The sequence below is a fragment of the Ceratotherium simum genome, chromosome 33, assembly GCF_057802395.1.
Source record: "Ceratotherium simum simum isolate JZ-2026a chromosome 33, ASM5780239v1, whole genome shotgun sequence".
NCBI classification, from domain to species: domain Eukaryota; kingdom Metazoa; phylum Chordata; class Mammalia; order Perissodactyla; family Rhinocerotidae; genus Ceratotherium; species Ceratotherium simum.
The window spans coordinates 1,807,562-1,829,272 of NC_141932.1; the positions used below are offsets into that span (position 1 = coordinate 1,807,562).

Here is a 21,711-nt window from a genome sequence, read left to right on the forward strand (position 1 = left end):
AACAAGCAGCAGGTGCAGGAAGGGCACACTGACCCTTTCTTCCTGGAAGTAAGAGATAACTCCCCGCCCCTCTGCCCCTGCCACCACCACAACAGATGTCCTCCCTATGCCAGAAGGAGAGGGGCGTTCTTATTGTCAAGGATGGGAAGCTGAGAATTCTGTACAAACAAACCTTGTGAAAATAATTCTTATCTTCCTTTAGCCTCCCCACACAGCAGTTAGTTTTCCACAATACCTTCTCATTGTTCAACCCAGTGTAAAAGCATTTAGGTTTTGGGGCCGGCCCTGTGGCTTAGCGGTTAGGTGCGCGCACTCTGCTACTGGCGGCCTGGGTTCAGATCCCGGGCGCGCACCGACCCACCGCTTGTCGGGCCATGCTGAGGCCGTGTCCCACATACAGCAACTAGCAGGATGTGCAACTATAACATACAACTATCTACTGGGGCTTTGGGGAGAAAAAGGGAAAAAAAAAAAAAAAAAGGAGGAGGATTGGCAATAGATGTTAGCTCAGGGCCGGTCTTCCTCAATTTGTATGCTTTTCTCCTTTTAGTCTGTCTTGTGTTAATGTAATTCTCTTCTCAGGACCAGCCATAAACCTAAGAGGGTGGAGGTAAGGTTTTGCTTCAGTGACATTTTCCTTTCTGGCATCTTTGGACCTTCATTGGCTTGATTCTTCAATCTGCTGACATGCTCTCAGCTACCATCTCAAGAAACTCTATGAATATGGGCGGTATCTTTCAAAACTAAACATACTCTTAACATAGGATCCAGCAATCATGCTCCTTGGTGTTACTCACCTAATGTAAACTCTGCACTCTGGGTGACCATGATCAATGTCAATCACATTGTAACCAATGTAACCAACACACTGCTCTGGTGCTGGATGTTGAGGTGACAGTGGGGGAAGAGGGAGGCTCTGAGCGCCTGTGTGTATGTGCGTGTGCATTTCGGGGGGAGCATTGAGGGCAGAGCAGGGGGTGTATGGGGACTCTCTGGACTCTGCTTAATTTTGCTGTGAACCCAAAAATGCTCTAAAAAAAAGTCTATTTAAAAAATTCTAGTACTATCACATGGTTGCTCCTCTTTGAGACCTCAATTTGGGCCACATCAGAGTCGAACTTCTGTGAATACTTGTCCTTTCAGCAGGCATCCCTTCAACATCTTCACCTAACGTCTGCTCTTCATTTCATTACACTCTTAAGTCATCTACCAGATCGCTCCAAAAACTGCTCTCTCTTGCCATGGACACCAATGACTTCCATGGTGAACATCTAATGCCCACTTTCCATTTACTATCTCACTGGACATTCTAGCAGCTGTGGGGGAGGAAAACTTCTCCTCTACCCTCTTAGGGTCTCTGGCTGGGCCTAAGATTGAAACTGACATAAGACAGATTAACAGGAGAAGAGCATACACATTTTATTAAATGTCTCCAAGTACACGGGGGCCTTCTCAAGAGAAAGACCTGAAAAAGTGACGATAGTAGGAAGCTTTTACACCTCTTAGAGAAAGAATCAGTAAATTTGTGAAGAATGGACAAGACAAAGGGGTTTGGGTAGAGGTGAAAAAGTGACGAGGAAGATAGGGGCTAGTTTAACAAGCTTTGTTGGTCTGATTGCTCGGCCCCCAATTCTCCCACCGCTCTCACCTGTCTCTGCTGATGAAGGATGTCTTCCTTCCTTCTGGTACAGGGAGGGTACCTTTGACATGGGAGTTTTATCTTCTGCTCTTAGGAAGAAAATGGAAAGTCAGAGCATACTTCTTGCACCTGCTGTGCCTTAAGTGCCAATTTCAAAATAATCAATGTGGCAAAGAGGCACCTTTTTCTGGTGACTTGTTCTGGTTTCCTTCAGAGCAGCGAGGTAACTGGGCCACTCATCTTTTTTCTTTAGGACACTCATCTCTGGCTCCTGACAACCAGAAGCTTCTCCTTTCATTCCTACCTTTCTGGATGCTCCTCCACAGCACTGTTTGCGAGCATAGGCTCCTCTGCCTGAGTGGTTAAAATTTTGAAATGCATCTGTAGGTCGACCCTGGGCCTTTAGAGAGTCTATTATAGCTACCATTTTTTTTTTTGGTGAGGAAGATTGGCCTTGAGTAACACCCATTGCCAATCTTCTGCTTTTTGCTTGGCAAAGAGTGGTCCTGAGCTAACATCTGTGCCCATCTTCCTCTATTTTGTATGTGGGATGCCGCCATAACATGGGTTGATGAGTGGTGCATAGGTCCACCCCCGGATCTGAACCCACAAACCCCGGGCCACCGAAGTGGAGTGTGTGAACTTGAACTATTATGCCACCGGCCCAGCCCACCGTTTCATCTTATTTTATCAATTTTTATTGACTGCCTTCCTCATCCCGTGAAACAGAGAAGGCTCTGTCTTTTCATGCGTCTCATACACTTTATTGTGAGAATAATGTATGGTACACAATAGGGATTCTAGTAGGTGTATACAAAAGCAACAAATCTTCTACTGAAGACTCTTGGTTCTTTTTCCCCCTTTTGGCCAATTTCATGGTGGCTTTCTCTTATTCTTGATGGCTCTCCAAGCTTCTATTGTTAAAGTGCAGCAGTTTGGAAGACAGAACCCCCAGGGCTGACAGGAATTCCATACAGCCATGTGTGCCCAGATTAGTTCTCCCACTTCCAGATCTCACTATTCTCTGAGGATGTTTCAGTTGACACCAAGTATTTTTTCAGTGATCACTGACATGTTTTCCTCTAGGTAATTCTGCCTAAATTAATCATTATGGCTAACTTTCAGTAATTTAAGCATTAGTTCCTCCCAGGTTAACAGCCACTCCCTGTGCAGAACATGTCAATGCACCTACAGGGGAAATCATCACAAGGAGGTGATCTCATGGCTCCCCAAGTCTTTGTCTCAGGAATAAGATGTCCCTTTGCACATGTGCGCTGCGACCATGGCAGCCACTGTCCTGGCAGTAAATGACATTTGGTAAGTGGAACTTCCTCTTAGATTCTCAGAGAACTATTCTTAAAGAATCTTTAAGAAATAGTATGTAACTTTTCTCCTAGAGTTGGAACATGGATACAAATATAGGCAGGAGGGATATTTTCTGAAGGTTCCTGAGTAGAAACCCCTACATACGTATCCCAGGGCTCTCTGAATAGTGGTTTGCTTGCTGCCTCCTCTGCTACAGTCCTGTGTGGAATCCTCTCCGAGTACATAAGCTGAAGTTCAGTCTCACAACCCTGCTTGTAGGAGGGATAAGAGCCTGCGTGGCTCTCTACCATTTAACGTACACTGGTGGTCTGGCGGCAACTGCTGGTAAAATGAGGCTGTTTTTTTGGTCTCATGGTGGGTATGGTGTGGTTTGTGTGTCTGTAGAAGCTTTCTGTGATCACTGGAAGAGTGTAAACATCAATCTCCTTTTCTATTGGTTCTGGGAAGAGGAACTTTATTGTTTCAGTAATTTTTATAGTATATTTCCAGGATGAAGGTAAACTATAGAGAAACTGAAGTCTTAGTCTTATTTGAAGTGTCTAAAAGTGAGTCAAAGGTGTTAGAGCTGTAATAGATATGACCCTTAGGTGTAACTTCACTAAGCTGTACTTGGTCAAAATTTTAATTTTCCCAAGCTTTACTGCCAATTACAACTACTAATTTAAACAAATGAAATACTGCGACACACTTAAGAGTGTTCTAATTTTGATTAATCCTAATTTGAATTTTCTGGGAGACATTTCAGGTGTTTGAATTAAAAGCAATAGTGGAACTATAAAACTTTCCATTTCCATACTTAGGTATTGTAAACGTAGAATTCTAAAGAAATCTGTTTAGAGAATCCCAATGTGAGAACAGTTATTGAATTCGTTCTGTTTTTGTATTAACAAGGTGATGCAAAATCCAATGAGTAGACGAATTAAACAAATGAAGTGTGAGCCTGAATTATGCATAAGCCTGCATTACGTGTTAGGTCTGCATTTAAAAAAAAGTCTCATTTATAATTTTGTATTGAAGAATTTCATATTTAGAGGTATTTTTCTCATGAGATGCTTTTTCTTCCCCTACTAATTTTCCAGCTTGGAAAAATGTCAACAGCTTCCTTTTCTCCATGTTTTTAAAAGTGTTTTCTGGGCCGGCCCCATGGCTTAGCGGTTAAGTGCGCGTGCTCCGCTACTGGCGGCCCAGGTTCGGATCCCAGGCATGCACCAACACACCGCTTCTCCGGCCATGCTGAGGCTGCATCCCACATACAGCAACTAGAAGGATGTGCAACTATGACATACAACTATCTACTGGGGCTTTGCGGGGGGCAGGGAAGGAGGAGGTTTGGCAATAGATGTCAGCTCAGAGCCGGTCTTCCTCAACAAAAAAAGGAAGATTACCACGGATATTAGCTCAGGGCTGATCTTCCTCACAAACATAAATAAATAAATAAAAATAAGTGTTTTCTATTAGTGTCTTATTTTTTTACATGCATGTTATACATAATCTATATACTCCTAAGTTTTAAATTCCTTTTTCTACACATGAAATTCCTAAACATACTATAAATTTAACCATTTTTCTAAATAAAACAATCCACTAATATAGGGAGGCTAGATGAAACAACAGCCATACAATGATGGAATAAGGGGGTAAGGTTCACAGGCCTTCAGCACACATTCCATTTGTGCAGACAAATGAAGCTTTATTATAGCCCAAAACTGCAAACAAGCCGTTGTCCATTAACAGAGAAATGGGTAAACAAATCATGTTACATCCATACAGCAAAATAGTACCCAACAATAACAAATTATTTACATAAGCAACATTTATGAATCTCAAAATAATTATGCAGCATGAGGGAAATCACAATTTAAAAAAAAAGCATTTTATGATTTCAATCATATAAAATTCTATAAAATACAAATTTTCTGTCAAAGAAAGTAAATCAATAGTTGCCATGAAGGCAGAGGGACAGATTAAAAAAGGGCACAGGTAATTCTGAGAGGTGCAGATATGTCCATTATCATGATTTTGATGGCCTCATGAGTGTACATGTATGTCAAAACCATATTGTACAGTTTAAATATGTGCAGCTTATAGGATATCAATTCCACCTCAATAAAGCTTTGTAAAAACTGTTCAAATATAAGTCTAGATATCTTTTCTCCTAACCAGAGGTTTAGAAACCCTACATCAACTCAATCGCTCTCTTCATGCCTTGAGAAGGGCAGCCCTGCATCAGTGGCAGAAAATATTAGCAAAGATCTTTTCTATCTGGGTCAGCAGGAATAGCTGCTGGGTCACAAAAACCACATCCCTGGGCTACAAGAGCTCCCTTCTGTCTACTCTCATTTTCTTGCCTATGCAGCACTATCCTTGAGGTCAAGGGTCCCGAGGCTAGAAGAAAAAACAAAGCTTTGTTTGCTCTGACAATGGCCTCAACTACAGGAAGGACACAGGTATAGAGTGTACTATACACTCATCCCATGTAGCCATAGTCACTGGGACACCTTGTGGACGCACCTTTCTCTGCGGTCTCCTCCAGTGCATGTTAATTAATCACATCCAGTGTTTCTGTACAAACTGGTTTCAGCCTGGCCCCTGTAGTCTTACAACCAGTGATGTAAGAAAATCCAAACTTTAGATATGAAGGCACACGATTTGCAGTACCTGGGGTACAGCTCCCCCAATAGCGCCTGACAGTATGTGACATCCCTGGGAACCAATTTCAACTTCTCATGGAAACACTAGAAGTTGTCATGACAACTATACCCTCCTCCAGGTGACCTCTGGGCCCACAAAAATCCTGGCATCCATGCCATAAACTAGGAATACAAAGCCCTGTAGTCCTTCCTAGGAGGCCTTGGGCAGCAGTGCAAGTTAGACCAGAACTGGACTCTTTTTAAGCTGTAAGCCGCTGGCATTACCCAGACTGATCTTGGCCAAAACTGGGTCAGGATCATGCCCTAATTAGTCAGAGAGGAGAGAATGAGGTCCCACAGAACTTTCATTACATTCTCCAAGGAATGGGAGAGAAAACAGAGACATTTGCCTTCCCTGAGCACACTGGGGAGGGTGATACACACTGTGTGGACTTCCAGGTGGTAGAGGGGAGATGGCTTCTACCACAGAAACTGGCAGGGAACCGGCAGGATAGAATATGCAACAAGGCTCCTACAAGCTCCCCACAAGCTAGAACTCATGGGGAATCCCCCCACTGTGGATGCTCAGATGTATGGGGTTTGACTTCAGGCAGGCAGCTCCTCACAAAGACTCTCTAGTTCTGTTACACCGAACAAAGAAATATCATGTTCCCTGCAGGTCAAAGGCCCTTCTCCTATGTGGACTTCCTGCGGCAAAACAAGATCTAGACCTTTAGAGGAAGGGTTTCCTGAGTTTGCTGCACAAAAGGAAGTATAGTTGGATTGTGAAGTTTTCATGTTGAATTGCAGGAGGACATTGGCTAAAGGTTTTCCCACAGTTGTTGCGTTTATGAGGTTATCTGGTGTGAAGTTTTCTGTGCTGAATGATGTGGGAGCTTTGGCTAAAGGATTTCCCACATTCCCCACACTCGTAAGGCCTTTCTCCTGTGTGAACTCTCCAGTGCTGAATGAGGTTGGACTTTTGGCTAAAGGATTTCTCACACTCATCACACTTATATGGTCTGGCTCCAGTGTGAATTCTCCGGTGTTGATTGAGAGTGGACCTGTGGCTAAAGGATTTCCCACAGTCACCACACTCATAAGGCCTCTCTCCAGTGTGAATTCGCAGGTGCTGAACAAGTTTGCATTTGTAGCTGAAGGCTTTTCCACATTCACTGCATTTATAAGGCCTTGCTCCACTGTGAATTTTCTGGTGTTGAATGAGGTTGGAGCTTTGGCTAAAAGAATTCCCACACTCACCACACTTATAAGGCCTGGCTCCAGTGTGCACTCTCTGGTGTTTAATGAGAGTAGAGCTGTAGCTAAAGCATTTCCTACATTCGCCACATTCATAAGGCTTCACTCTATTGTGAATCTGCAAGTGCTGAACAAGTCTGAATTTGTAGCTGAAGGCTTTTCCGCATTCGCTGCATTTATAAGGCCTTGCTCCAGTGTGAATTCTGTAGTGTTGAATGAGGCTGTAGCTTTGGCTAAAGGATTTCCCACATTCGGTGCACTGGTGAGACTTTGCTCCTGTGTGAACTCTCTGGCAATTACTAAGGATGGAACTTTGGTTGAAGGGCTTGTCACAGTTGTCATAGTCATAATAACTTTCTCTAGTGTGAATCTGCTGATGTTGAAAAAGTTTATATTCACAGCTGATTGATTTCCCATCTTCACGGCACTTGTAAAGACTTTTTTCACTATGAAAGGCCTCTCCACACTTCAAATTGCTGTGTGGCTTTGCCTCTTTGAGAGTGGCCTGATGCTGGAGAAGACTCAACATGGCCAGGAAGTCCTTCCCAACTTCCCCACAAGTAAAGGGCTTCCCAGACACATGGATTTTGCAGCTCGTCACAAACGAGGCCTTGTCCATGTCCCTTCCAAACGGCTTCTCTTCAGTGTGCTTTTGGTGCTGGTGGAGGTTTGGACTAAACCAGAATTGCTTTCCACATGCCTCACAGGTGTATGATTTCTGCCCAAGATGTGATCCTTCGTACTCAGCCAGATACAAAATGTCTCTCCCAACGAGGACACACTTCTCACAAGGGTGCGTCTTCTGAATGGATGGACCTGGATTTGGAGTCTTGTCCAGTGACATTCGTTCTACAGAAACACTCTGCACAGAAAGGGCCTCCTCATCCTCCATTCCATACCAACAACCTGAAAGCACAGAAATGCTGGTGGTGAAGTGCATGTTGTTTATGGTGGCAGGGGACAGTTCCACCACAAATCTGTCAGAACACCAACGAATGAATCCATTGGACTGAGTTCCACATAAGGGCAGTGGGATCAGGTTGATGAAGGGGCTGCTTTGCAGTACTAGGACTCTAAAAATTCACAAGAATGAGGGAGGCCTCACAAGATGAAGGATGTAAGGATGGGGTGCAGCACAGGAGGAAGTAGGTCCAATTCACTCCTCTGCCAGTGGGCTTCAGCAGGGCCGTGGCTGTTGGTGACACGTGAGCGCTGTGTGGAAGTTTGTGTCCAGGGCCGGGAAAATCTGGTTGCAACCGACTAGATGGTGTTCAAAAACTAAAGGTTGTGTGTATGTGTGACCTGATACTGGGGAACACTGCAGAAGGAACAGTAGAGAAAAGGTGATATATGGAGGTAGAAAGGAGGGGGCAGCCAGGGACCAGAAGTCAGTCAAGAACGAGCAAGGATGGGCCGGCCCGTGGCTTAGCGGTTAAGTGAGCGCGCTCCGCTGCTGGCGGCCTGGGTTCGGATCCCAGGCGCGCACCGATGCACCGCTTCTCCGGCTGTGCTGAGGCCGAGTCCCACATACAGCAACTAGAAGGAGGTGCAGCTATGACATACAACTATCTACTGGGGCTTTGGGGGAAAAAAATAAATAAAAATTAAAAAAAAAAAAAAAAAAAAAGAACGAGCAAGGAAAGGCAGAAGTGAGGTGTGGTCACTGGCACTGGTGTCAACACACTGGTGGACACAGGGGAAGTTCTGGTATGATGTGAACACAGCCCTGATGTCACGTCCTCCCACAACTGCCATTCACCAAGGTCAGGCCTCCTCTGAGCCTATTCTGTGAAGCACTCAGGACTCTTCTTCCTAAACCCCAGTTGAACAACTGCATGGGAACTGTATGATATAAGTCCTAAGGCAATGACAGGACAGGTGAAGGGATAGTACTGACCCAGAGCAACTGTGCACATGACAGACAACAGGAAACAAAACTAAATATTCTAAAAATAGCCCATGGTCCCCAAAGGTAGGGAACAGATCACTACTGGCACAGACAGGAGACAGCGTCTGCTAGAAGGAAGGAGAAAATCCTGGGCAGAAGTGCCAGGAAGAGGGCAAGCAAGGTGTTCCATCAAGTTCCCCGCAAGACTTCTGATCCTGAATGCCTCCCTGTGAAGTTTTAAGGCAGCACTTTGGGGGCTGCAGGCTTGAGAAGGAAGAGTTGTTCAGCCCAGCCTGTTGACCCCAGCACCTAGCCAGGGAACCCGGAAAGGAGGCAGCACCATAGTCCAAATGTGAGAAGAACAGTGCAGTCCCTGGAGAAAAGCAAAGAGCAGAGTCTAGCCCCAGGGTACTGGGGGAGGAGGAGGGCCTTACCCAATGAGGTCACAAGGGCAAAGTTCTCCAGCATCACATCATGGTAGAGGCATCTCTGAGCTTCATCAAGGAGACCCCACTCCTCCCAGGAGAAGTATACAACCACGTCTTCAAAGGTCACACTATCCTGCCATGAATGGGAGATATGAAACCACAAACAGCTCCTCTCCAAGGACCCATAACCCACCCCCCACGCACCTACCCCATGTTCATCCTCCTCCCAAGCTCCCCAACTCAGAGGCGGTACCAGGCCCTGGTGAAACTGATGTCACTCTCTCTTCATGGTCCCATTAACCACTGTGTCTAGCCCTCAGCAATAACAGACAGGTGCCAGAGAGACAGAATCCAGGTTCAGAGCCCGGCCTCCAGGGCCTGACCAGCCCGCAGCCAGGCAATTTCCCTGGGATTCTCCAGGTGTACCTCCCAGGTACAACCAAACGTGGTCTCACCTTTCAATCTTGAGTCCTTAATATCAAGGCCCCGGGGCTCTCAGCTCCTGCTCCCTCTCCAGATGCACATCTTTCTTAGCACCGCTTTTGCATCTTTGCACCGCCCAACCACATCCCCACATTACTCATTCTACGGCACCAAGAGTACCTGGCAAAATCAAACAGGACGACCCCAGACCTCTGCTCAATTCCACTTCCTGGGGCAGCCTCAAATCCACTGTGAAGGCCAGCCTGCCTGTCTTGGATCTTTGCTTCCATCTTACATAGCCCTGGTCCTCTTCCCACTTTATGCTGTACTTGATGTCCCCTCACCAGTCACAGCTCTTTTCTGTCCACTTACCCTATTCAAAGCCCAGACCCAGTGGCCTTCCTCCTCAGGTATATTCATTGGTTAGGACAACGATAACAAAGTACCACATACTGGGTAGCTTCAACAAAAATTTATTTTTTGACAGCTCTAGAGACTAAAGTAGCACGATTAAGGTAGGGGTAGGATTAGTTTCTTTTGTGGCTTCTCTCTATGTCCAAATTTCCTGTTCTTATAAGGACAATTGGATTAGAGCCCATACAAAAACCTCATTTTAACTTAATTACCTCTTTAAAGACCTTATCTCCAAATATAGTTACATTCTGAGATACTGGGGATTAGAACTTCAATGTGTAAATTTCAGGGAAACAAAATTCAGCCCATAACACCAGGCTTAGTAACTCACCGATGACCATATTTGCACCTGAGCTCATCCACTAGCCTCACTGAAACACCCCAGGCTCCATGAAAAGTCACCACAAAATTCTGGTGAGTCAAGAACGGTGAATGAGCGGCAGCCCCAGCCTCAGGGCCACCTGCCTCAATCACTCCTACGCCTCTGCGTTCATCTCATGTCCACTCTTCCCTCGGAAGCCTTGGCCACCTGCCAGATCATCCTCAAATCCTCCCCCCACGTTATGGCCACTCCTCTCCCTCACCTGTGTTTGAGAGGCCACTTCCTCCAACCAGGTGCCCAAGAAAGAGACCCAGACTGGGTACCCACTCTCTTCTTCCTGCCTGTTAACATAACCACTATGACCTGAATTTCTCTTCCTAAATGTGACACAAAGCTCCACTCCGACCACACAGCAGCTACCACCTAGATATGTCTAATGCTGAACCTCTCCTCAAATACCTAGACCTTTATATGCAGCAGACCACTTGATACCTCCCTTCAGTGTTTTCTGAAACCCTGACTCATCCCATTCTCTCCCTCACTCTCTACATTGACAAATCTGACTGGCTCAACTTAAAAAAATGAATCTAAAATCCAACAACTTCTCCCACTTCCATGGCCACAATTTATATCCACCTCACCTGGTCTATCGTGGTACCCTCCTCCCTAACCCTCCCAGTTTGTTTTCTTCTGCAGCTAGATAGAACATGTTAAGGCATAGGTAAGATCACCTCCGTCTTATGATCCAAACTTCCCTTTGCCCCCACCCACCTCCAAAAAAAAAAGTATGCTCAACTTCTGAGAGAGACATTGCAGGCCTGCCTCCTGCCTCCCGCCTCCCTGCTCTCTGTTCCCCCTAGAAGGAAAAGAGCCCTACAAGACGGGAGACTCACATTTCGTTGAATACTTACAGTTAAACCTCACCTTCATCCTTTTGCACTTACTGGTACCTGTGCCCCTGACAATCTCATTTTACCAACTATCAGAATTGGGAACACCTCTATATAACCCCAAGGCTGGGTTCAACGTTTCTCCAGAGTCTTAGACATAAAGACTGAGAGAATGGCAGGTGAGGAATCCCAAGACATAACAATCTCAGGCACCATACGGATGGGGTGAGGACCAGTGAGGATCTCGGGCGCCTTCCCTTTACTTGTGTAGGTTCCAAAGTGCTTCGCTAGTTGTGGGAACCAGCCAGCAGAGATCAGCAGAAGCAGGCAACCACGGTGGGGCTCAATGGGCTCTAGTCCTCACTCTACCTCTGCCCACCCCACCCCCGGAGCCAGGAGACCTCGGGCTGACTGTCTAAACTCTGGGATTCAGGCCTCAGTGCTGACTCTTACCAGCTGTGTGACCCTCACAAAGGCTCAATCTCCTTGTCATCAATCCTCTCCAAGAGCCTCTTGGGAAACTTGTATTCCTAACTCACATCACATTTTCCCTTTGCTGAAATTCCCCACGGCTCCCAGGGCCCACAACCCCTCAGCCTGCCAATCCAGGTGAGACTCCACCTTACTCTCTGCTCCCTGCAGGAACAAGACAGACCCCAGGTTTCTCGAATGTTTCCAGACCAGTCGCCCCTCCACTCCTCTCCCCCGCCGGGCCCTCCGCCAGGGATCCTCTCCCACACCCGTCACCCCGGCTCTCAGAAACAGGCCCCACGAGGGCCTGCCCCGTGGCATAGTGGTTAAGTGCGAGCACTCCGCTGCTGGCTGCCCGGTTTCTGATGCCGGGCGAGCACTGAGACACCACTTGTCAGGCCATGCTGTTGCGGCGTCCCATATAAAGTGGAGGAAGATGGACACAGGTATTAACCCATGGCCAGTCTTTCCTCAGCAAAAAGAGAAGGATTAGCATGGATGTTAGCTCACGGCTGATCTTCCTTATAAAAACAAAAAAAAAGAAAGAAAGAAAAAAAAGAAACAGGCCCCACGAGCGCCTCCTCATCCCAGACACCGGGGCCTGGGCTGCAGGCCCGTGAGCAGCACCCGCACTCGGGGCTCTAAGGCTGGGTTGGGCTGAGGGCGGGGAGGACGCGGAGCACGAACACTGACCTGAACCGGCTCCCTCCGCGCGGCCGCCGCCATCGGACTCCGGGGTCGAGTCGCGTGGAGCAGACACGGGCACCGCCGGGCGGGACCAGGAAGCAGAGTCACTGCAACCCGATGCTTGAGGGCCGCCTCTGCGCGGCGGGGACGACGACTCCTTTCGCGGCTCCTCCTTCCCGTCACCTCGATCCAGAGCCCACGCCCCGGAGCCTCGGACCAGCAAACACAGCCGAGAGCAGCCAAAACGACCGCCACGAGGAGGACGCCGGAAGTCCCACCCCGTTGTGACGGCACACACAGAAACGCCCCTCTCCTGAACCTTCATTGGCTCAACGCTGACGTCGCTCGGCGCAGGGTCCTCTGGGCAATGCAGTTCTCACAGCTCCAAAGGCCTCGGTGAAAGGAGCCCCATCGTGGAACCTCCCGGAACAAAGGCGGAGCAGCACCGGAAGGGGCGCTGGGAAATGGTGTCCTGGCTCCAAGGGCGGTGGAGCGGCGTCCTTCCTTCTTAAAGGGGCCGTACTCAGATTCCTGCGGAGTTGCCTGCAACGGAGCACTTAAAGTTTAGCATGCTCCCAGAGGCTACAAATATTATTTCAGATGCCCCCAAAGGTTACAAATCCAAGTGGACATAACGTTCCGTAGAGTCACTCACACACTGTCCACTGTAACTGAAAGCTAATAAACCTTATCTTACTGCTCTTCTTGTGCAGATCATTCACTCCTGTAGCCTGAAGTGTTCGTAAGTTTCAGGATATTGATCAGGGACAAGGTAAAAACGATCTCTGCAGAAAGCTGGGAAGAATGCAACCTCACCTGCTATGTTTTCATTTTCTCAAGGGTCACAGCCCAGTGTTTTTCCCAACATCTGAAAGCATTTACTTCCTGTATTTTGTCCAGTTTTATAGTCATTTACAGAAGAAGTATGAGTCAGACCCTATTACAGATTCACAGCCAGAACCTACAACACACCTGAAGAAAATGAAAGTGATTGTAAAGGTTTCAAAAACTAATTTTTTTTTTTTAAATTTTATTTATCTTTTTCCCCCCAAAGCCCCAGTAGACAGTTGTATGTCACAGGTGCACATCCTTCTAGTTGCTGTATGTGGGACGCTGCCTCAGCATGGCGGGGGAAGCGGTGCGTGGGTGCGTGCCAGGGATCCAACCCGGGCCGCCAGCAGCGGGGCGCCGGCACTCAACCGCTAAGACACGGGGCCAGCCCTCAAAAACTAATTCTTAATGCACAGCTTTCTTTGCACTTTGGCAAATTTTTGGATTCTTTAGTACTTTCTGGCTAAGTTTTGGATTCTTAACAGATATGGGTTAAAAATATAAAGCTCCAGGGCCAGCCCGTGGCTTAGCGGTTAAGTGCGCGTGCTCCGCTGCTGGCGGCCCGGGTTCAATCCCAGGCGCGCACCCACGCACCGCTTCTCCGGCCATGCTGAGGCTGTGTCCCACATACAGCAACTAGAAGGATGTGCAGCTATGACATACAACTATTTACTGGGGCTTTGGTGGTGGGGGGGAATAAATAAATAAAATCTTAAAAAATATATATATATACAAAGCTCCAAACCAAATTCCCCCCAATGTTATATCGGCTGACTAAAATGTCACGTAGACATTATCTAGTCATGTAGACGGACACCAACTGTGTTCCTTAGCTTACATGGCTTTTGAAGCTGAGCCTTTTTCTATTTTTATTATTTGTATTGATGTAGAACCCACTAAGAGACAGCGTAAGGGGTACTCATGCAAGAGCTGGCAATAGAGAACAGAAAGACTGGACCACTGTGAATGTGTGCTCATTCCTGTACTGAAGCAGTTCTGACTTACTGAGTGGGTTTGATTTAAAGCAGTGAATAAAACTCCTCTATGTATATTTTATCTAAATATTTAGTGAGTTTAAGTAGATGAAGATATAGAATCTTTAAGGACAATTTGTGGAATTTACTCCTGAATTGAGTTGCCAAAGCTCATAGCTACTCTCCATGAAAATTTTGTGACAGTGATTTGCTAATCTGCATGTATACAAATCATTTGGTATGAAAGATGCTATGAGTTGCTTAGCAAAACCAGGTAAGTTGAGGTACCTGGGAAGGACAAGTCCTCCACACAAAAACCACTGCATGATTATAAGCACAAAGAACATTTCCAAAATATGTGAATTCTTGAAAAAAATACAAGAGGTGCGCCAGGGATAACTTTTGGGATCTTGAATTAGAAAACATTTTAAAGCTCATAATTTTCTTGTGGAAGCAAGAAAATTAAGAGGTTCGATATTTCCAGGTAATGGAGCCCTATTCAAAGGGCCATCTAGGTAAGCCACTGAGTGCTTATGTAAAAAGCCTGTGAAGAATTAACATATTAGATAAATCCCATAGAGAAAACATGCAGATTCTAAATTGATTAGATGATGATAAAATCTCCCCGAAAAGAAATAGTTTTTACTATGAGAAACAGTGTTTCCGGGGCCGGCTCCGTGGCTTAGCGGTTAAGTGCGCGCGCTCTGATGCTGGCGGCCCGGGTTCGGATCCCGGGCGCGCCCCGAGGCACCACTTCTCCGTCCAACGTGAGGCCGAGTCCCACGTACAGCAACTAGAAGGATGTGAACCTATGACATACAACTATCTACTGGGGCTTTGGGGGGAAAAACTGAATAAATAAAATCTTTAAAAAAAAAAAAAAAAAGAAACAGTGTTTCCGTTTACTATATTAGAAGCAAGTGTAGGGCACCAAAATATATCACTGCAAAATATGCCACTTTGGCATGAGGATTATTTTGAGCTGGAGGCAAATGAGAATCAACACCTACAGAAAGAAGTCTTCCTGGAGCATCCCCAATTTGATTAAAAGCAGAAACTTTTGAGAAATGAGAAGTGCTATCAATCTCCTCTCTGGGAGAAATTTTACGGCCATGAAGAAGACAGAAAGTTGGAGCTCTGATCAGCCTGCACAAACCAACCTCAACCCATTGGTTTCCTCCTATTTTTAACTTCCCAGTGTGCTGCCCTTGGAAGTCTAAAATCCTTTTGTCTTGTCACTTCTTTACAAATTTATTGCTCTTTTGTTATGATGCTATATAAGCCCAAATTCTAACCACCTCTTTTGAGTTACTCATCACTGAGCTCTCCCACATGAATGTGCAATGCCCACCTCACTAAACCCTGTTTTTCTCTTGTTAATCCCTCTTTTGTAGAAAGTTTCATTTCTAGGGCCCCAGCAGGAGAACCTAAAAATGTAGAGGGAAAAAGGGTTTTTTCCCTCCCCTACACAAGAAATGTAATTTATTTCATCGTGATATTCATAGCATCCATGTTGCCTAAATATATATTGTATAAAATGCTAGTTAGACAATTCAGAGATTTATATTATTACAAAAAAGAAACAACAGGCCCAAAATAGGTTCACTTGTGCTAAGCCCCACAACAGCAAACCAAGACTTAATTTCAGTTTCAACTTCTCCCAGGAATGTGACCTTTAACCAGTCAATCTGGAATTACCTGGTCAGCATTAATGAGAAAATCTGCATGATAGACCACCCCTTCCCCCAGAGGAAGGTGACCTTGCCTGACACAATCCTTCCTTTTGTTTATGATGTCTTTGTCTCGCTCCCCCACCCCCATAAAAGGTTTCCATTTTGTACAGCTCCTTAGGGCTCCTTTCTACTTGTTAGATGGGATACTGCCCAAATTCACTCAGTTGAATTTTGTTTTTTAACAATATTTATATTAACTTAAGTCCACATGCATCTTCCCAAGTCAGGATATCCCCAGTTCATTTTCTGCTCACTTGAAACATTCTTCACCCACTATGTTTACAAAATAAAAATAAACATTTTGGGTGTTACCTTAAAATTCAAATCAGCATTGAATTTCTACTGTCAAACTCTCCAAACCTGAAAAAGCTATATATTACATTTTCATGAAATTCCCTGAAATAACATTACACAATTTTGGAGCATCATCTTTGAATAATTATTGACACAATGGTTTCTGTGTATCCTACAACTAGTCACGCACCGCATATACGATGGTGGTCCCCATAAGATTAGTACCAAATAGGCTAAGTGTGCAGTAAGCTATACCACGTAGGTTTGTGTAAGTACACTCCATGCTGTTCACACAATGATGAAATCACCTAACTACGCATTTCTGAGAACATATCCCCATCGTTAAGCGACTCATGACTGTTCTGTGAGGACAGGGTTATTATAATTGTTACTCAATACTGAATGCAAAATTCCCAGCCAATAAACTGGCATAGTTTGAGACTATAAATATAAAAAAAAAATTTATTAAATACATGATAGAATGTCCTAGAGAGAACTTAAGAGCCCAGAGGCTATATTTGGAAAAAGATGTTTTCCTTGCCTAGCAGGCAAAGCAGAACTGAGAGACACAGTTGTCTTTGCTAATGAGCACAAAGGAATGAAATACTGAGAAACGTGAAGACAGAAGAGAAAAGAGCTGTTCATCAGCCAACAGCTGGGGTTCACAATCAGGGCTATGCAGGACGACAAAATAGAAACGAATAAGTAAAAGGAGCTAAACATGCTCACCAGGATCAGGAGGGTGCATGTGGCTCCGGAAGAAAGTCTACTGCTGAGAATGTATGGGACTCACTGCTTGTATCTGTAAAGAAGAAAGACAATGGAGCCATTAGCCAGACCATGAGGCTCAAACACATTCTATCAGTATCACAGATGCTGACCATATTTCCTAAGCTTTTCAATCTGTCTGGAATATCCCAGAAAAAAATCATATATTTTTTCCCCATACTTATGTTTCTGCTCCTCAACAAAACTGTCACTCTCATAGGAATACTGATATATATGCCAAGAGTTTCAGGATCCAGTAGAGGAAATAGAAGCCAATGTACTTTCAGGATCAAATTCTGAGTTCCATCCACTGAGAGGTACTGGGACAAAGCTTAATGGCCTGGAAAGTACCCAAGAGGCAAGTCAAGCTGAAGGAAAGCCTCATGCCCATTCTCTGTAAATAAAACACAAGTTTACATCCAGGATCATTCAATCCAAAACCTGCCATGGGTAGATGATCTCTTGAGAGAAAGAACCAACTTGTTAGCAAAGACCAATTCACTCACCTCTGTGAGTCTCAACACATGCCCCATTTTGAATTACGAAGTTAAGTTATAAATAAAAGAGTGAGGAAGTTCCAAGGATCTCAACTCTAGTCTGAGTAAGGAAGATAATATTCAAATTTAAGTTAGTAGAAACTACTTCATCAATTTAGAGGATATGTTAGAGGCTGATTTTTTTGTGTGTGTGTGAGGAAGATCAGCCCTGACCTAACATCTATTGCCAATCATCCTCCTTTTGTTTTCCCCAAAGCCCCAGTGGATAGTTGTATGTCATAGTTGCACATCCTTCTAGTTGCTGTATGTGGGACGCGGCCTCAGCATGGCCGGAGAAGCGGTGCGTCCGTCAGTGCGCACCCGGGATCCGAACCCAGGCCGCCAGTAGTGCAGCGCGCGCACTTAACTGCTAAGCCACGGGGTCAGCCCTTAGAGGCTGATTTTATTTGAATCAGAGGACTCTAGTGACAAAGAAAGATTAGGTCATTATCATTACACCAGAAAATTTCTTCACTCACATAACAAATTATTTCAATTTAATAATAAGAGCAAGTCTTTCATAATTACAAAGCTATTTTGTGTAATAACAAAGATTAGGATCAACCTAGTATCTATCAATGGGAAATTGAACAAGCAATAAGTAGTTGTGGACGTGACCAATCAATTTTCTCTACTGTTGAGCTTTCAGGTCATAATCTTGCATTATATAAAAGTATCAGAATATCATATGTAGTTAGCTCTTTTTGCCTAACAATGGGAGGAAACAATTTATTTGTGTGATTATATATGTGTACATCCTTATATTAAATACTTAAAGTTTTTAAAACATTACAAGAATGGTATCTATTTAGAGAGAGAGGGAAAAAAGTGGAAGAAACAGGATTAAAGACAGACTCCCTTACATGTACCTTTTGTTGTTTTTATTTTAGAATTAAATAGACATTTTGCCTAAATATATATATACTGAAATATTTTAAAATATAATTCATAAAAATAAAAACTCTTGGGGCAATTATCTCAGAGAAATGAAAGCTTATTTTCATACATTATGAATGTTCATAGCATCTTTACTAGGAACAACCCAAATGTCTTTCAATGGGTGAATAATTGAACAAATTCTGGTACATCCATACCATGGAGTGCTACTCAGCAGTAAAAGGAATGAACTACTGACACATGCAATAATCTGAATGGACCTCAAGCACATTATGTTTAGCAAAGAAATACCAAAAAGTTACATGCGGTGTTATGCCATTCCATTTATATACTTTCTTCAAAATCACAAAACTATAGAGATAGAGAACGGTTTAGTGGTTTCCAGAGGACGGGGACAGGGGTTGGGTGTGCTCTTGGTGTGAATACAAACATAGCATGAGGGAACTCTTTGTGGTGACAGACCAATTCTGCACCTTAATTGCAGTGGTGGTAATATGAATCTATATATGGGAAAAATTTTGTAAAAGTACACACACAAGTTAAAAATGGTGAAAACTGAATATGGTCTGTAGTCTAATTAACAATGATACACCAGGGCCGGCCCCGTGGCTTGGCGGTTAAGTGTGCGCGCTCCGCTACTGGCGGCCCAGGTTCGGACCCCAGGTGCGCACCGACGCACCGCTTCTCCGGACATGCTGAGGCCGCGTCCCACATACAGCAACTAGAAGGATGTGCAACTATGACATACAACTATCTATCTGCTGGGGCTTTGAGGAAAAAAAGGAGGAGGACTGGCAATAGATGTTAGCTCAGAGCCGGTCTTCCTCAGCAAAAAGAGGAGGATTAGCATGGATGTTAGCTCAGGGCTGATCTTCCTCACAAAAAAACAAAAAAAAAACAAAAAAAACACAGTGATACATCAATGTCAATCTCTGGTTTTGATACTGTACTACAGTAATATAAGACCTCAGCCATCATCTGGGGAAACTGGGTGAAGGGAACATGGGACTTTCATACTATTTATGCAACTTCCTGTGAGTCTATAATTATTTCAAAATAAAAAGCTAAAAATAAAATAAAAATAAAATTGCATGTCAAATCTTAGGCCTTAGCCAAAGAGAAATTATTTCTATCTATTTTAAATTCATTAATTTCTATATTAATAAATAACTGATATAAAACATTTCACTAATAATACTGGGAACAATGGTTATATTTATATATCTAAGTCTATATATCTCTACAGCTGTCTATTCCTTTATCTATTGATACACCTTTACACATCTGTCTATTGTTGCCAAATATTATTTTAACTTAAAGAAAACAGGGAGTCTTGGGCCGGCCCCGTGGCTTAGCGGTTAAGTGCTCGCGCTCCGCTGCTGGCGGCCCGGGTTCAGATCCCGGGTGCGCACCGACACACCACTTCTCCGGCCATGCTGAGGCCGCGTCCCACATACAGCAACTAGAAGGATGTGCAGCTGTGACATACAACTATCTACTGGGGCTTTGGGGGGAAAAAAATAAATAAATAAAATCTTTAAAAAAAAAAAAAAAAAGAAAACAGGGAGTCTTGAAGAAATGACTAAATCCACATCTAAGGCAGGAGGAATAGAAAATAAGCCCAGACACCTCAGTGTACAAGAAAAGCAAGGGAGTCACGAAAGACCACTGGGGTCACGTGAACAGGACACAGGCGCTAACGCGAAGAACTCCCAATGGTTGAGTAGCAGATATTTTCTGCGTCAAACAAATACTTACAATGGATTAAAACATAAATTTTTAAAAATTCTATATGTTTACTATTACTAGAAGAAAAATATCCTCACATTTGGAGAATAGCAAAGGATCAAATCATCACACTGAGAAAGGAGAAATAAAGGAAAAGAATTTCTGTGTATCTTTTTTTAAATTTTATTATTTTTTTCCTGCAAAGCCCCAGTAGATAGTTGTATGTCATAGCTGCACATCCTTCTAGTTGCTGTATGTGGGACGCGGCCTCAGCATGGCCGGAGAAGCGGTGCGTCCGTCAGTGCGCACCCAGGATCCGAACCCTGGCCGCCAGCAGCAGAGTGGCGCACTTAACCGCTAAGCCACGGGGCCGGCCCCATCTGTGTATCTTTTTTTAATCTGAACTTTTCCTTCAGTAACTTCCTTCTTTGTAAAGAAAGTGTTCCACCTAATAAAAGGAAAGGGAGGACAGAACTGGCCCATCACCTACAGTGATGGTACAGGCAATAATCGTCAATGGCTGCCAAACCCCTTAGGTGAAGAGTGACTCAGGTGTAGTCAATACATTGACTACATTGATCATAATCTCACAAAAAGAGAAAAATGAGATATTACATGCTTTATAATGTGATGCAAAAAGTAAACATAGCCACGTATGAATAATTCTGAATCTGATCTCATCTCTAAAAATAATTACCTTTTTGCAGGAAATATTAGGCATAGAAGGTCATGATCAAAGACATCATGAAAAGGCAGTAAGTCAAATCAGAGTATCAGAAAATTCTACGTGGTGTATGATCTCTTTCAAACAAAATTAATATATAAAAGGGAGTTCTCCATAGAATACAATAAAATCAAGATATGTAAAATGTGATAATAGATAAGAAATGATTTCATATTTCTTTAAACAGACCTGTCAAATTATCTAATAAATATTCAGGTAAATTTGCATACTGTTTCTGTTTTGGTACTGGAAAATATGTAGGAATTACTGTTTATATTTACATATGATCAAGATACTGCAATTAAGTTAAACAAAAAAGTCCTTGCCTGTTAGGGACACTCATGGAAGTATTTAGGGAGGCAATGCTAGGACTTGTGGAGTTTGCCTTAACATAAGCAGATGCTGGAGGGAGGTGGTGTAGGAGTTTAGATGAAATCGTTCAGGCTGTGATGGGGACTTGTGGTTTTTTATATCACCCTCCTCACTTTTCCAGGTATTTAAAAAAAAAAATCCTGTAATATTATTTCCAAAAGCCTTTATATTAATAAACATGTTTCGTTTTGTTTTGTGTTTGCTAAAATGTTATCTTTTTATTCTGTGGTGTATCACATTTTCTTATTTTGTATCTTATAACCTCTCAAGTTCAGATAATATTACTATATTTCCTCATTTTTTCTTAGTAAGGTTAAAAATATTAAATGCCTTCAATCTCAGGAGAGGTACAGAGCAGTCAGCCATGCTGTGGGAGGTGTCAAGTGGGGAGGGGAAGATCCAACTGTGTGGGTTGTTATTTCACAGCTCTCACCAAATTGTCACTTCTATTACCAGGTCATCAAACTCAAGTTGTTATC

At 44.0% G+C, this 21,711-nt stretch overlaps 2 protein-coding genes across 6 annotated transcripts in view; both read right to left on the minus strand.

Moving 5' to 3' along the window:
- Positions 1–4,634: 4,634 nt before the first annotated feature.
- On the minus strand, positions 4,635–12,707 carry LOC101389156 (zinc finger protein 552-like). 2 transcript variants are annotated; one of them, XM_087420988.1, is made up of 3 exons: positions 12,576–12,707; positions 9,175–9,296; positions 4,635–7,758 (listed from the first exon to the last, which is right to left on the minus strand). In XM_087420988.1, the coding sequence occupies exons 1-3, from the start codon at positions 12,698–12,700 to the stop codon at positions 6,452–6,454; spliced, it is 1,554 nt and encodes a 517-aa protein (XP_087277114.1). In that variant the 5' UTR covers positions 12,701–12,707; the 3' UTR covers positions 4,635–6,451. The 2 variants fall into 2 exon arrangements, with proteins under 2 accessions (XP_087277114.1, XP_014649882.1); XM_014794396.2 differs by lacking the exon at positions 12,576–12,707 and adding an exon at positions 12,382–12,545 and having other exon boundaries at positions 9,175–9,301.
- Positions 12,708–12,780: 73 nt separating this feature from the next.
- The window catches only part of LOC147912689 (zinc finger protein 211-like), a 132,497-nt gene continuing 123,566 nt past the window's right edge, over positions 12,781–21,711 (minus strand). For 2 of the 4 annotated variants that reach the window (XR_015549399.1, XR_015549401.1), the window contains 2 exons: positions 16,937–17,009; positions 12,948–13,347 (listed from right to left, as the gene is read on the minus strand). The gene's annotated coding sequence lies outside the window, so the exon portion shown is untranslated. Of the gene's footprint in view, positions 12,919–12,947; positions 13,348–16,936; positions 17,010–21,711 lie in introns of those variants that run through there. The other 2 variants (XR_015549398.1, XR_015549400.1) reach the window with 2 other exon arrangements.